General features: G+C 47.1%; 1 protein-coding gene across 1 annotated transcript in view; it reads right to left on the bottom strand.

Annotated features, from left to right (window-relative positions):
- The window catches only part of ZDHHC15 (zinc finger DHHC-type palmitoyltransferase 15), a 31676-nt gene that overhangs the window by 15423 nt on the left and 3615 nt on the right, over positions 1-12638 (bottom strand). Inside the window, exons 2-4 of the mRNA XM_056859487.1 lie at positions 8418-8444; positions 1814-1908; positions 693-813 (exon numbers count right to left, since the gene is read on the bottom strand). Of these exons, the coding sequence (XP_056715465.1) occupies positions 693-813; positions 1814-1908; positions 8418-8444 (243 nt within the window). The remainder of the gene's footprint in view (positions 1-692; positions 814-1813; positions 1909-8417; positions 8445-12638) is intronic.

Here is a 12638-nt window from a genome sequence, read left to right as displayed (position 1 = left end):
TTCTGATTATCTAGGTCAGGGGTCCCCAACACGGTGCCTGTGGGCACCATGGCACACATCAAGTGTTTTTGGCTTTTGCCCAGCAGCGCTTCTGATTGGCCAATGGAGATCTGATACATGGTGCAGATTTTTTTTTAAGTTGCTCTGGCAGAAGTTGCCACCACAGCACAAGAATCTTCACTGAGTGACTGAAGGTGTATGCAAGAAATATTTTAAAACAATCAGTTCATTTGAAAAGTCATCTGCTTAAACAGAGCTTCTGTCTGAAATGCTAAAGAATATTGTTAGAGTTGTGCATGACCTCATTCCCTGACATTTTGTGGTTGGTTCTGCCTCTTGTGCCAGCCATTTTGTGGTTGCGCTCACCGGAATTCCAATAGTGTCCACAGGTTCAAAAAGGTTGGGGACCCCTGCTCTAGATGCAATGCTTAGAGTTGATACACAATTCAGGTTCCCAGTGTCCAGAACAGGCAGAGATTCAGGAGAGATGTGCACAAAGCATCCAGTGCTTGCATTACAAAGCAAGATTATTTCAATGGGATTATTTTTCCTCCACAAAGCAGGGGAAGGAAGTTAGAAAAGAGATCCTTTTCAGCTAATATTTTGCCCACTTCAATGGCAGGAAGGACAGGCTTGATGCACAAGGTCGCCAGTGGGTGCTGCTCAGAGAGCTCAGACGTTACCCAACTGACCTCCATTCCCTGTTCTTGTGTAAACTGGCAATTTCCGTGCCATTTCCATGAGGATCTGCCGCTGGACTTCGGGCCTCTCTTCATTCTCATAGCGCTCTTTGTCGGCGTAGGACATTTGGAACTGTAAGCAGAAGAGGACCACTCATGTACCTTGTGGGAGAAGGACAGCCACACACACACAGACAGCCCACCTTTCTAGGCCCACTGCTTCCACAAGACAGGTTTTCACCTGTCTTGGGTGGGGCTTTGCTTTGATGCTGAGAGAGACCGAGCAGTGTTTCTTCCGTTACAAGCAAAGGGATGGGAGGGTGAGATTCAGCAAGGTCAGTGGCCTGGGATGAGAGGGTAGGGACAACTAGCCAGTATGTTCATGTGTCTCTCTTTTAAATGTTCACCCCCTTGCATGCCCTTGAAGGCAGGGTAGAAGAGCTGAGAGAAATAACATGCATTTCAAACGAAGGAATAAATGTGCCACCAGGTTGCCCATGCCCCAACACGTTGGATTTTGCAAGGACAGAAGACTGTAAATCAAAACTGTGAAGCCTCTCCCTTGGGGAATCTTAAACCATCCACCTTTGAAGATCATGTTAGGAGCTGGAATTAGCAAGGTGTACCAGGGCAGAGGAATCAGTTCACAGACCAAGCAAAATGCCACCCCACCCTCAATTTGTTTAAAAAAAGTGATCCGTGATGAACCAGAAAGGGAGGTACTTGACCAAGAAGAAAGACAAGACCAGCGGCTGGTCAGCGCAGGCTGCACGGTGCCAGAAAGCCTGCACGGTAAGGAGGGGATGCAGCCAGTGTGGCAGCACAGAGGTCTCCAGATGTGAGGCAGGCTTCCCTCTGGGAGGCACCAGTGGCTTTGTCCTCTCGCCCAGCAGGGGGCAGGCGGCACCCCCCATCTCTCTCTTTCCAAGCAGCACACAAGAAGTGCCCGTGTGCCCGGCCCTGGCGTGCACCGACAGCACTCAGAGCTCTCGTTCTCCCCATGCATTTCCTCCCTGCTAGAGTGTACAGCTACCAAATGCTCATCCCACACGGCAGGAGCAGGGACCACCAGATAGAGAGCTTTGCGGACCCCTGGCCATTTCAGCAGTCCCAGGGTGGAGGGTGGGGGTTACCTTTTTATCCGGTTGTTGTGGGGGTGTAAATACTGACTTCCAGTAGGTCCAGATGAAGAACACAAAGATCACGTGGAATATGGTGAGGTAGGCCACTAAAGGAGAAGGAAGGACTCATGAATATCCTGTGGCGTTTCTTCCCTTGGTCCTCTTCATCTGAACACTTTACTTGCACGACAGGCTACTCGGCAGAGATCTAAAAGATGACAGCTTCCGAACCTCTCCCTCAGACTGCCACAGCTGACAGTGAATTGGTTCAAGGAATTCTCTGCTCGACCAGACACGCTTCTACCTCTCTGTGGCTTCCTCCTGCCTGTCTGCAGATCACAAAGGGCCCCTAACTGAGGAACCCAGCAGAGAAGAAACAGCCTGCTGCTGACGGGAAGAAAAACAGTGGAGACCAAACCAACATGAGGCCCACTTGCACAGGTCCAGTCCAATCACAGGACACCAGGCCCACCTCTGAGCTAAGCCTCAGCACCCACACAAAGAATCACACAAATGTGGAAGGAAGAAAGGGACCCCAAGAGCAGGTTGTTGAAGACCGTGAAAATAACCAACACACTGCATGCCATTCAAAAGGGTATGTGCTTGTATTTTTTATACTTCAGCAAAGTATAAAAATATGGATAAGGTGCAGTTACCAACCCCGAGAAAAATCAAACTATAGATACACAATGCTGCACGAGATATTGCCCAGCCATTCCTCATTCATTCACAGGGCCATTTTTGGACACCACGGCACTCAATGAGAATGACAGATAAAAAGCTGATAATCATGTGAGACCCATAGATGGGGGTTCTATTCCTCAGCACTCCAGTGCTGGTTGTGAGATCTCAGATGCAATTCACCTATCGGCCAGTTTGTACTATTAGAAGAAATTGTAGTTCAGGTTCCATTTTTTCACAATCAGTCATTGAATCCAAGGGGAGATCCCCATGGAGTTATCTTGTTTCAAGCTTATGAAAGAACCAGGTTTATTGATAGAGCAGAATTATTATGGGCAGAGAAGGACCTGGTGAGCGACACACACAGCAAAGTCTGGATTTCAATCCTCTGCCATATTCGGCCCAGCAGATCACACTGAAGGGTGCAAAGATGCCCCTTTTGGGGTATGGAAGAACACAGAATCTGAAAGAGGAGTTAGGTCATTCAGACAGAAAACAGGGTGGAGGCAAAGTTTATTCACGAGTGCTTGGACATTTCTGGCACCGGGGCTTTTCCACTGCCAAGCAGCCTTTGGTTTTTAAGATATTTATTAATGTTATTAATTTGAAGGAGGGAACGAATTGTGAGCCATTGCTAACTTCCCTCACCATGTGATTTATATTACTGCTTGGAAGTGAAGGATACGAAATGTAGGAGGATGTCATTAATTAATTAAGGTGCAAATAATGAGTAAGGTTAGGAATGCACACTGCATTAACTTATCTCTTCTCAGCATGAGAGAGCTCAGAAAACAATTTTCTGTGTTTCGTGAACCCTCGGTTACAATTATCAGGATTTGGGCCAGCTCCTAATTCAGTGTGATTCCCATCGGATGCAGCCTAGATCCACCAGGGAAGAAAGACATAAATAATAAATGAATATACCTCCGAAAATCATTGTTAACCACAGCACCAGTTTGGAATGATACATTGAAGTTCTCCTCATGCTGCATACCGATACATTCTTTAAGAAAAGGGAGTTTCTATTCAGCTCATTATTTTTCCAAGTGTTTATCCAAATGTTGCATCTCTAAGAAGCTTCCCCTGTATTTGCAGTGACTGATTATGACTATATTGTTTCTATTGGCTTAAACCTTGACTCCTTGCTTATGCTTACTGAGGCAGAAGCTTTTCAAAGGATAAAATGCCGACTCTTAGATATAGGACTTTAAGACCTAAACAGCGCTGCTAATAAAACATGCTCCCCATTAAATTTAGGGGTAACTTGATGTTTATCAGCCCTCCCCTTACTTATCTCACCTGTGTGATCCTTCTCAACGTAGAGCCATTTCTCTGGCCAGATTTAACGTTTTGCAATCTGCGCTACTTGAAGGCAGATTTTGGAAAATTCCTCTAACAGGCTTTGCCCTTGTGGCAACAATTGTATTGAAATGGTTGCTCATGTCTTATTTTATTGTAGTTTCTACACAGAATCTCGTAACGAACTTTTAATCCCCCTGTTGGTTAATAGACAGAAAATCGCAGATTCTTTTAACGTTTCCTATTTATTGAAGACAGTGGCACAGTTTTTAAAGTTTGTTTTAAAAGCCTGTCAAATGGTTAATTAGATGGCAGTATCAACAAACAGCGCTATTCGATGTAACTGTCTTTTAACTATGCCATAAAGGGCACTTTTTATATCTCCATTCCTTTTGTACCCTTTTTGTATTATGTTTTTATGCCAATAAAGGAATGATGATGATGATGATGATGATGATGATGATGATGATGATGATGATGATGATGATGACTATATTATTCAGAATAAATTTCTGAAGTGGCCATATTATATCTTTTCTTCCTTTGTAATATAGGATTCTTCTCTTTATGTATTTTTAGAAATATTAACAGTGTCTTTAAAATGGACTGTGCCTTTTTACAGCTGTTTCTTTCCTGCTTCATGATTAAGGCTCAGGCCAAAATTGGCACAACGCAGGACCTTAAGTACAAAGACGCTGTTCAAACTTGAACACCAACTGAAGGAGCACTGGAAAAAAATGAACTTCTGAAGCCAGAGTTTGCAATACAAATTCTACCTTTGGAAGTTAAAGTCAGTGCCCAACGGTACCTTTCTGAGTGAAACTGGCATTCAGCTTTGCAATAGGATCTTGCATACTGGGCATTATCATGTGCTTAGTTTCTATTATGGAGTGGCTTTTATCCATATTAGTGTACATTTCTATAAGTTTACATACACAATGGAGCTATACACACTTTCATATTATGTTCAGTATCTTTGGGTATTTTTTAATCCTCTATATACTGGGCAAACATATTGGCTGCACAGCGGCTCGGGGATCTCTCTCTCACGCACACACACACGCACTCACCGGATCGCCTCGCTGCACGGGTCAGAGGCAAGCTGGGGCGGGAGGGTAGGAGGCCGGCATGGCCGGAGAGCCCGCTTTACCTTTTGTCCTCGGCCCAGGGGAGAGCAAGGGGGGGCATGTAGGGGCAAACCGAGCCGGCGGAGGGAGCGGCCAGCGGCAGGCAGGCAAGGGGGGAGATGGAAGCACAAGCTCCGGGCTCCCAAGCAGCTTCAAGCCGGAGAGCAAAGGGAGGGCCGCGTAAGAGCCCACTGAGCCGGAGGAGCACAGCACACCACCCATTCACCTGGAAACAGCTGGTGAGACAAAGGGGAGGGGGGCTTTCGGTGAGGCGCACATTTTGGGAATTGTGAGTCTCTCCAGGAGCAGGAAGCGGGAAGAGTTGGGAGAAACGGCCCCACAATCACCCAATCAGCATCAGTTTTACATGTGTGCCTGCCTGCTGGCAAAGCCCGAACTGCCGAGGAGAGAGCCTAGCTAGCGAGAGCTGGAGCGGCATGGCCCTGGAGCGGCATGGCCCGGAATCAGCACGGGGGGCAGATAAAATGATCTTGTGGGCTGGATGCGACCCGCGGGCCGGAGGTTCCCCACCCCTGCAATACCTGAAGTCCCTGGCATTAATAAGACATGGTGTCAGAAGTCTGAACCTTCAGTCTCTGCTACGGAGCTGCAGGCAGTCAGGGCGTGTAATGGCAAAGTTTTCCCCACCAGAAGCCTTTGACTTTAGTAGGCCTGCCAGATGGCCTGACTGGAAACAACGCTTCTCTCGCTACAGGATTGTGACAAAACTGAATGCAGAAGCAGGAGAAATCCAGGTATGCTCCCTAATCTATGCAATGGGCCCAGAGGCAGAGCAGATCTTTAACTCCTTTGTTTTCGCTGCTAATGGAGACAAGGATGACTATAGTCTTGTCCTACAGAAATTTGATGGCTATTTTGTGCCCAAACGGAACCTCATTCACGAGAGGGCCTGCTTTCATCAGAGAATGAAGCCAGGGGAGTCTGCTGAGGCTATATAAGATGGCTGCATGAGAAAGCAGAGGCCTGTGATTTTGGTGGCTGCAAAAGTGAAACCATTCGAGATCAACTAGTAGTGGGCATTTTAGACAAAGACCTATCCCAGCAACTACAGCTGAAAAGTGATCTCACCTTAGAAGGGGCAACACAAATGATCAGGAATTCAGAACTGATCAAGAGTCAAGTCCATGACCAAGGAGCATTTGCAGGGCTTCAGGAAATATCTCATAAAACGTGGTTTCCCAAATACTCTAGTCGGATGGAGATGGGCTTGCAACCTTCCCAGAAATACCCCACTAAACCACACAAGCAATCTCCCTGTCCTCCAAAACAAGCCCCTAAGTGCACACACTGTGGAAAAGGGCATGGTCAGAGAGCTGTGTGTCCAGTAAAGACTGCTGAGTGCTACAAATGTAAAAGGATAGGACATTTTGCTATTGTATGCCGTACTTGAGGGGTGAGAGAAGTCACAAAACAAGACAGCACCCCAGATCAGCTTTTTTTGGGACCAGTCCACTGCTCCACATCCACTATTGGCCCATGGGTGATACAATTACAAATCCATGGCCTTTCTCTAGACTTCAAAATAAGACACCGAGGCAGATATCAATGTTATCCCAGAGTTAGTCTATAGATGCCTTAAAAGTCCTCCTCCACTCTATCAAACATCCTCAGTATTTTTCTAGTCCTGGGAGTGCTAGCCTGAGTTGTGCAGGATATTTCCGCACTCAAACTCAATACAAAGCGGAAAACTACAGTTTTAAAGTCTATGTGCTTCAAGCTCAATGTAACAACCTACTGAGCCGGGACACTGCTGTCACAATGGGTTTGGTAAGTCTTCTAGATGAACTCCCTATAGGACCCCAACCTGAGTTGAGCTCTGAAGATTGCACCAATAAAGATAAGGTTAAAGGAAAATGCCGTACCTTATGCTGTCAGCACAGCCAGAACCATATCAGTCCCACTGCTTCCTAAAGTGAAAGCTGAACTGGATAGGATGCTTCACTGTGGGGTTACAGAGCCAATTACAGGGCCCACTGATTGGTGTGCTCCAATGGTGCCTGTACCCAGAAAGGATGGTTGTGCAAATTTGCGTAGCTCTGAAGCAGCTTAATAAAGCATTAAAAAGAGACAAGTATATCCTTCCTACTATTGATTACATCCTTCCACGGCTAGCAGGTGCTCGCATATTTTCACTACTAGATTCAGCTAGTGGATTTTGGCAGATCCGCTTGGATCCGGACAGTGCAAAATTAACCACCATCACATTATTTGGACGGTTCTTTTTCATAGATTGCCTTTTGGAATTTCCAGTGCCCCAGAGTTGTTCCAAACAGAAATGACTTAACTGTTGCAGCATCTGGATGGTGTGTCTGTGTACATGGATGACATCTTGGTGTATGGCCACACAGAGGAAGAGCATGACCCTCGACTGGACAAGGTTTTAGACATGCTGCGACAGGCAGGCCTGAAGCTGAATGATTCAAAATGCCTCCTATGCCAGAAGACTCTCACTTATCTTGGTCATTGCATGGCATCAGGCCAGACTTACGGAAAACAGAAGCTATTTTGGGGACAGACCCAACTCTACTACTGATTTAAAACGTTTTCTAAGCATGGTACACTATTTGGGCGGATTCTTGCCAAACCTGTCAGAGGTCTTACATCCGTTAAATGACTTGCTGAAAGCAGACGTTGCATGCCATTGGGGCCCACATCAAGATGCAGCATTCTTGAAGATAAAACAGCTTCTGACTCAGACGCCTGTTCTAGCATTTTATGATGTCACTCGCCGCACTGTTGTGAGTTCAGATGCAAGCAGCTATGGCCTGGGAGGTGTGCTCCTCCAAGAATATGAAGGAGAATTGAAACCTATCGCATTTTGCTCAAGAACACTGACAGATTCCGAGACGTGTTATGCCCAAATTGAAAAGGAGTGTTTGGCAGCTGTTTGGACACGGGAAAGGTTTTCCAAATACCTTTATGGTCTAGCCTCCTTCCAGCTTTTCACAGATCATAAACCTTTAGTACCCTTGATAAATTGTAAAGACTTGGACAAAGTACCAATAAGATGCCAAAGACTCCTTCTGAATCTGATGAGATTTAACCCACAGGCGGAATACCGTCCAGGCAAAACTCTAGTTGTTGCAGATACATTGTTACAATATCCACTGAAGACTATTGATGCTGATGCATTTACACTTGTAGAAGAGGTTGCATGTTATGAAACCACTGTGCAAAGCTTGAAGCCAATTTCGGATTCCTTACTCCCGACAGTTATAGGCTCTTACCACCTCTGATGCAGAGCTACGAAAGGTATTGGGATTTGTGAAAACAGGTTGGTTTCTTGTACTGATACCTGAAGTCCCTGGCATTAATAAGACAGTCCCTGTAATGCCTCTTCCTTCCTTTCTCCTCATCAGCAGCCAGTCTGTGGCTCCAACCCGCTCCGGGTTCTCCTTTCACCTCCCTCTTTCACTATAGGTGACTTCCAATTACAGTCAAACAACATTTCACAACGAGAAAACATAATGTAATAAGCATCCACGCACCTTTTTCTACAGAACTGGTCAGAGTCACTGAAAGAGAAAACAAAGACGTGGTCATACAGCAGGTAATATTTACCACTGTGGCCATTTTTGAAGAAAAAATATTGGTTAAAGATGGTTGCAGAATAAAAGAAATTGAACCCAGACCCAGTATAACTCTCTACCATCTCAACTGCATCTTGGTTCCTTCATTTGCTTGACAGAACACCTTGTTCTGACATTCATTTGTTTTAGCAGTTTAGTGTTCTCCACTGCTACAAAATCTAATTTTCATTGAGAGTCCCAATGGCATTGCTGATTGAGAGGCAGTCAGCCCCCCCCCACAACATGCCCCACAGTGACAGGCTGACTCCAGAATACATTTTCCAATGGCAGCATGGGACTTTCCTGCCCCCTCCCTCTGCAGCCCACTGATCTCCACCAAATGCTGTTTGGGGGGGATTCGAGGCACCCTGAAGAATGTCAGAAGGCGGTCTGCAGCAGGAAGGGGGAATGGGGGGGGACCACCTATTTAGTTTGGAGCCAACCTGACACCTTTACTCATTTACTAAGACCTACTTGGAACATCTTGGACTTCATCAGGGCTGCTTCAAGACCCTTTGTCACCACAGCCTGGGCACAATTTTACCACCCCCTGCAGTGAGTTCCCACACTCCACAACATGGATTCAGAGGACAGCCTACAGTTTTCTGGGATATAAAGCCATTCAGTATTATTCCCATATCACACAGGTGAGGGCAACAGGCATTGTCTGCCCTAGACAACCTTGTGAGTCAGGACCCTCCCAAACCAGACACAGCTGCTCCAGTAGACCTGATTTCCCCATTGTCCAGATGTGTGGATTGCAAACTCCTTGTAACAGGGACCTTTGCTCATGTTAGTCTGTCAAGAACCATATGCACCCTGGCATGACAGAAATAAAAATGAAGAATAAGACGGCCAGGCCTGGGCTCTTTTACCTCCTCTCAACAGAAAGGGCAGGCTTCACCCAACTGGAACACACACGCAGCTGCCTTATACTGCATCAGAGCCTCAGCGCATCAAAGTCTGTATTGCCTATTCAGACTGGCAGCAGCTCTCCAGGGTCTCAGGAGGAGGTTTTCCACATCATCTACTTCACATATTATTGCTGCTATGCTATTAGTATCAGTAGAGATATATACGGCACCTGGTTTTATTTTTATAAATGTTATATAAAGTGTGAAAATGGTTTTCAATTTATTGTCGAAGGCTTTCACGGCCAGAGTTCATTGGTTCTCGTAGGTTATCCGGGCTGTGTAACCGTGGTCTTGGTATTTTCTTTCCTGACGTTTCGCCAGCAGCTGTGGCCGGCATCTTCAGAGGAGTAACACTGAAGGTGTCCTTCAGTGTTACTCCTCTGAAGATGCCGGCCACAGCTGCTGGCGAAACGTCAGGAAAGAAAATACCAAGACCACGGTTACACAGCCCGGATAACCTACAAGAACCAATGGTTTTCAATTGTTTTAAAGTGTTGTTAGCCGCTCTGAGCCCAGCTTGTCCAGGAAAGGATGGTCTATAAATCTAATAAATCCAATCCAATCAAATCTACTGCCTGGTCCTTTTAACTGAAGATGCCAGGGATTGAAACTGGGGCCTTCTGCATGCCAAGCAGAGGCTCTACCACTGAGCCACAGTTCCTTCCGGACTGCCTCTGAAGGCCCACCCCCAGGCCTGCAAACACGCAGGGGCAGGCCCCCCCCCAGCCCCCCCAGTGTGCTTTTGAACAACGGCATCAACAACAACCACAATCCTTTCAGTCATATTTTTTCAAGGGCTCTTGAAAAGCACCACTGAGGTGGCTCTGGTCTTTTCTTGGGCTACTGTTGACTCTCAAAGAAGGCACTGTCCGCCTGAAATTTGGCATGAGAGAGAAAGAACATTTGTCACCTGGTGGTTTCACAACAACCTGTTCCCCCCCTCTCCCTGACACACAGCCTGAGTCACAGACGTCCCCTACTGTTGTCGTGCTGCAGCAGGGTCCCCTGGCCAGACTCTGGAACAAGGCTCCCCCCCCCCCACCGAATCTCATCTCTTATCCTGATCCTTCAGTAGAGTTTGCAGTGTTAATGGGATGAGATCTTTCCCCTGGAAGGGAGCGCACGGCTGCCGCACTGAGTCTTTCCATGGGAGCAAAAGACAAAGGCTGTGAGTTCAGAGGAAAAACCACTCCGTTGATGCATCTGATGCAGATCACATGAAGAAGTGTCTGCACTGATCTGGAAAGAACCATTTTTCAGAGAGAAAAAGCACCAAACCCTAGAAGGAAGATCATAACCAGCTTGACACATTTTTCTCCATAAGGAATTTCATGGGTCTCTTTTGCTGAGGTTCCCATCTCACTAAATCAACTCATCAGGCTCCCCTGGCAGTGGACAACACTTAAGCCAAATTTCACCGCCACTATCGGCCTCCTGCCAAAAAAGAAAACTCTTCCCTAAGAGTTGCTGCCTAAAGGTGTCCCAAGATGTGGCTTGGCAGGGAATTCCACAGGGAAGGTGCCACAAATGGAAAGCAAAAACCCTTCTTGTCCCTGTGAGGCACACCTTGGACGACAAACAACGGATGGGAAAATTCATCTGAGCCCTGCCCACACGAGGCATTGGAGCTGGAAGCCAACGCCTTGAGTCGGAGCCGGTGTGAGTCCACTTAGAAGAAGGAGACACTCCCAAATTCCCTGGCAGCCTCAAACAATGGAGGTCTCCAGGTGCATGTCAAGGGCTGCGGCACGGTAGGAGAGCATCCCAGCCCAGCGCTGCCAGCTCCTGGCTCTCAAGAGGGGGCCCGGCTGGCAAAAAAGCACCCCTGATCCCAGGAGCCACCAGCACTCCCAGGAGCAACACTGGTGCTAAGAATACACCCAGGCTGCAGCCCCTAAGGACTCCACCAAGGGCAGCCACTGAACTGCCTCCCAGCATGGCTCACCAGCAACAACTTGGACTGATCCGGACTGCGCTTCTCTCCGTTGGCGCTCAGCCAGTGATTACTGAAACCACGCACCTCCCATTGCCCTGCAAGCATCCACTACACATCTTTACTATTTATAATGTATTAATTGCCATATGTAACCCATCAGTATTCACTCTGGTATTAGGCTTTTTGTCAGCCTTCTTGGCTACCTAGTTTTTCTGGGTCAAAACCTTTTCCTTCCCCTTTGTGTTTTGGTTTTGCAGTCTTTAAAGTGCCACAATCCTGCTTTGCAGCACAGCTACCTCTCCAGTGTAATGACTATGTCGGCAACTGGGGAGCAAACCCAAAGGCCACTCTTCAGAGGGGGTTTCCGTTGCTATCGCACTGCCACCCTCCCATCACACAGTGAAGACTTTCTCTCTGAAGTACTGAAGTAGGCACTATGCCCAGAATTTTAAGCATCTTAATTTTGAGACAGAATCCAAAAAGATCTCTGCATTAGTGTATATACACGCATCCCATGCACACATTTACAGGATCATGGGATTGGGAGAGGAGAAATACCGTTTTGCCAGGTGAGATCAAAAGGAAAGCAGATAAACTAAAAGCAGAGAACCAATCCGTTAGATACCGAACAGAAGTTGACCAGACTGAGTCACAAGGGGAACAGCATGCCTGCAGAGGCCCAGCCACACCAGCTCTTGTGGTGTGCCTGGCACCTGGGGCAAAAAAGGGAGCCTGGAACAGCCCTGTGTATTGCTCCTGCTGCAAACAGCAGCCCTTTCCCTCTCCCCCAGGCACTCTGTACCAGCTCACTGTGCTCTGAGTGACCCCAGCCAATGAACTGACAAGGAGGGAGCACGCATGACATCCAGTCTTGTATTTTCAGGCATTTAAAAGGGAGAGACCTGAGCCTGGCTAAGATGTGGATGGGAGACCTCCAAGGAATACCAAGATATACACAGAGGCAGGTGATGGCAAACCACCTCTGAACGCCTCTTGCCTTGAAAACCCTGCGAGGTTGCCATAAGTCAGCTGTGACTTGACAGCAAAAAAAAAGGGAGAACAGGAGAGGGAAACTCAGAGCTGCAGTTTTCAGCAGCAGTCAGGGCAACACATCCTTCCGGCCTGAGTGAGCCAAGCCAGAACAAATGGCTCCAGCCTGTGAATGAAGTCCTATTCAGCAGCTTTATGTGAAGATTTCTGACCTTTCCAGCTGCAGAGAGAAGTCTGAAGAGGCCGCCAGAAGCTCCGAAATCTGAAAAGGGTATGTGTGAATGAGTGCATGCCCACTTC

Source organism: Euleptes europaea, chromosome 13 (assembly GCF_029931775.1).
Source record: "Euleptes europaea isolate rEulEur1 chromosome 13, rEulEur1.hap1, whole genome shotgun sequence".
Lineage (NCBI taxonomy): Eukaryota > Metazoa > Chordata > Lepidosauria > Squamata > Sphaerodactylidae > Euleptes > Euleptes europaea.
This window is presented reverse-complemented; position numbering and strand designations above follow the sequence as displayed.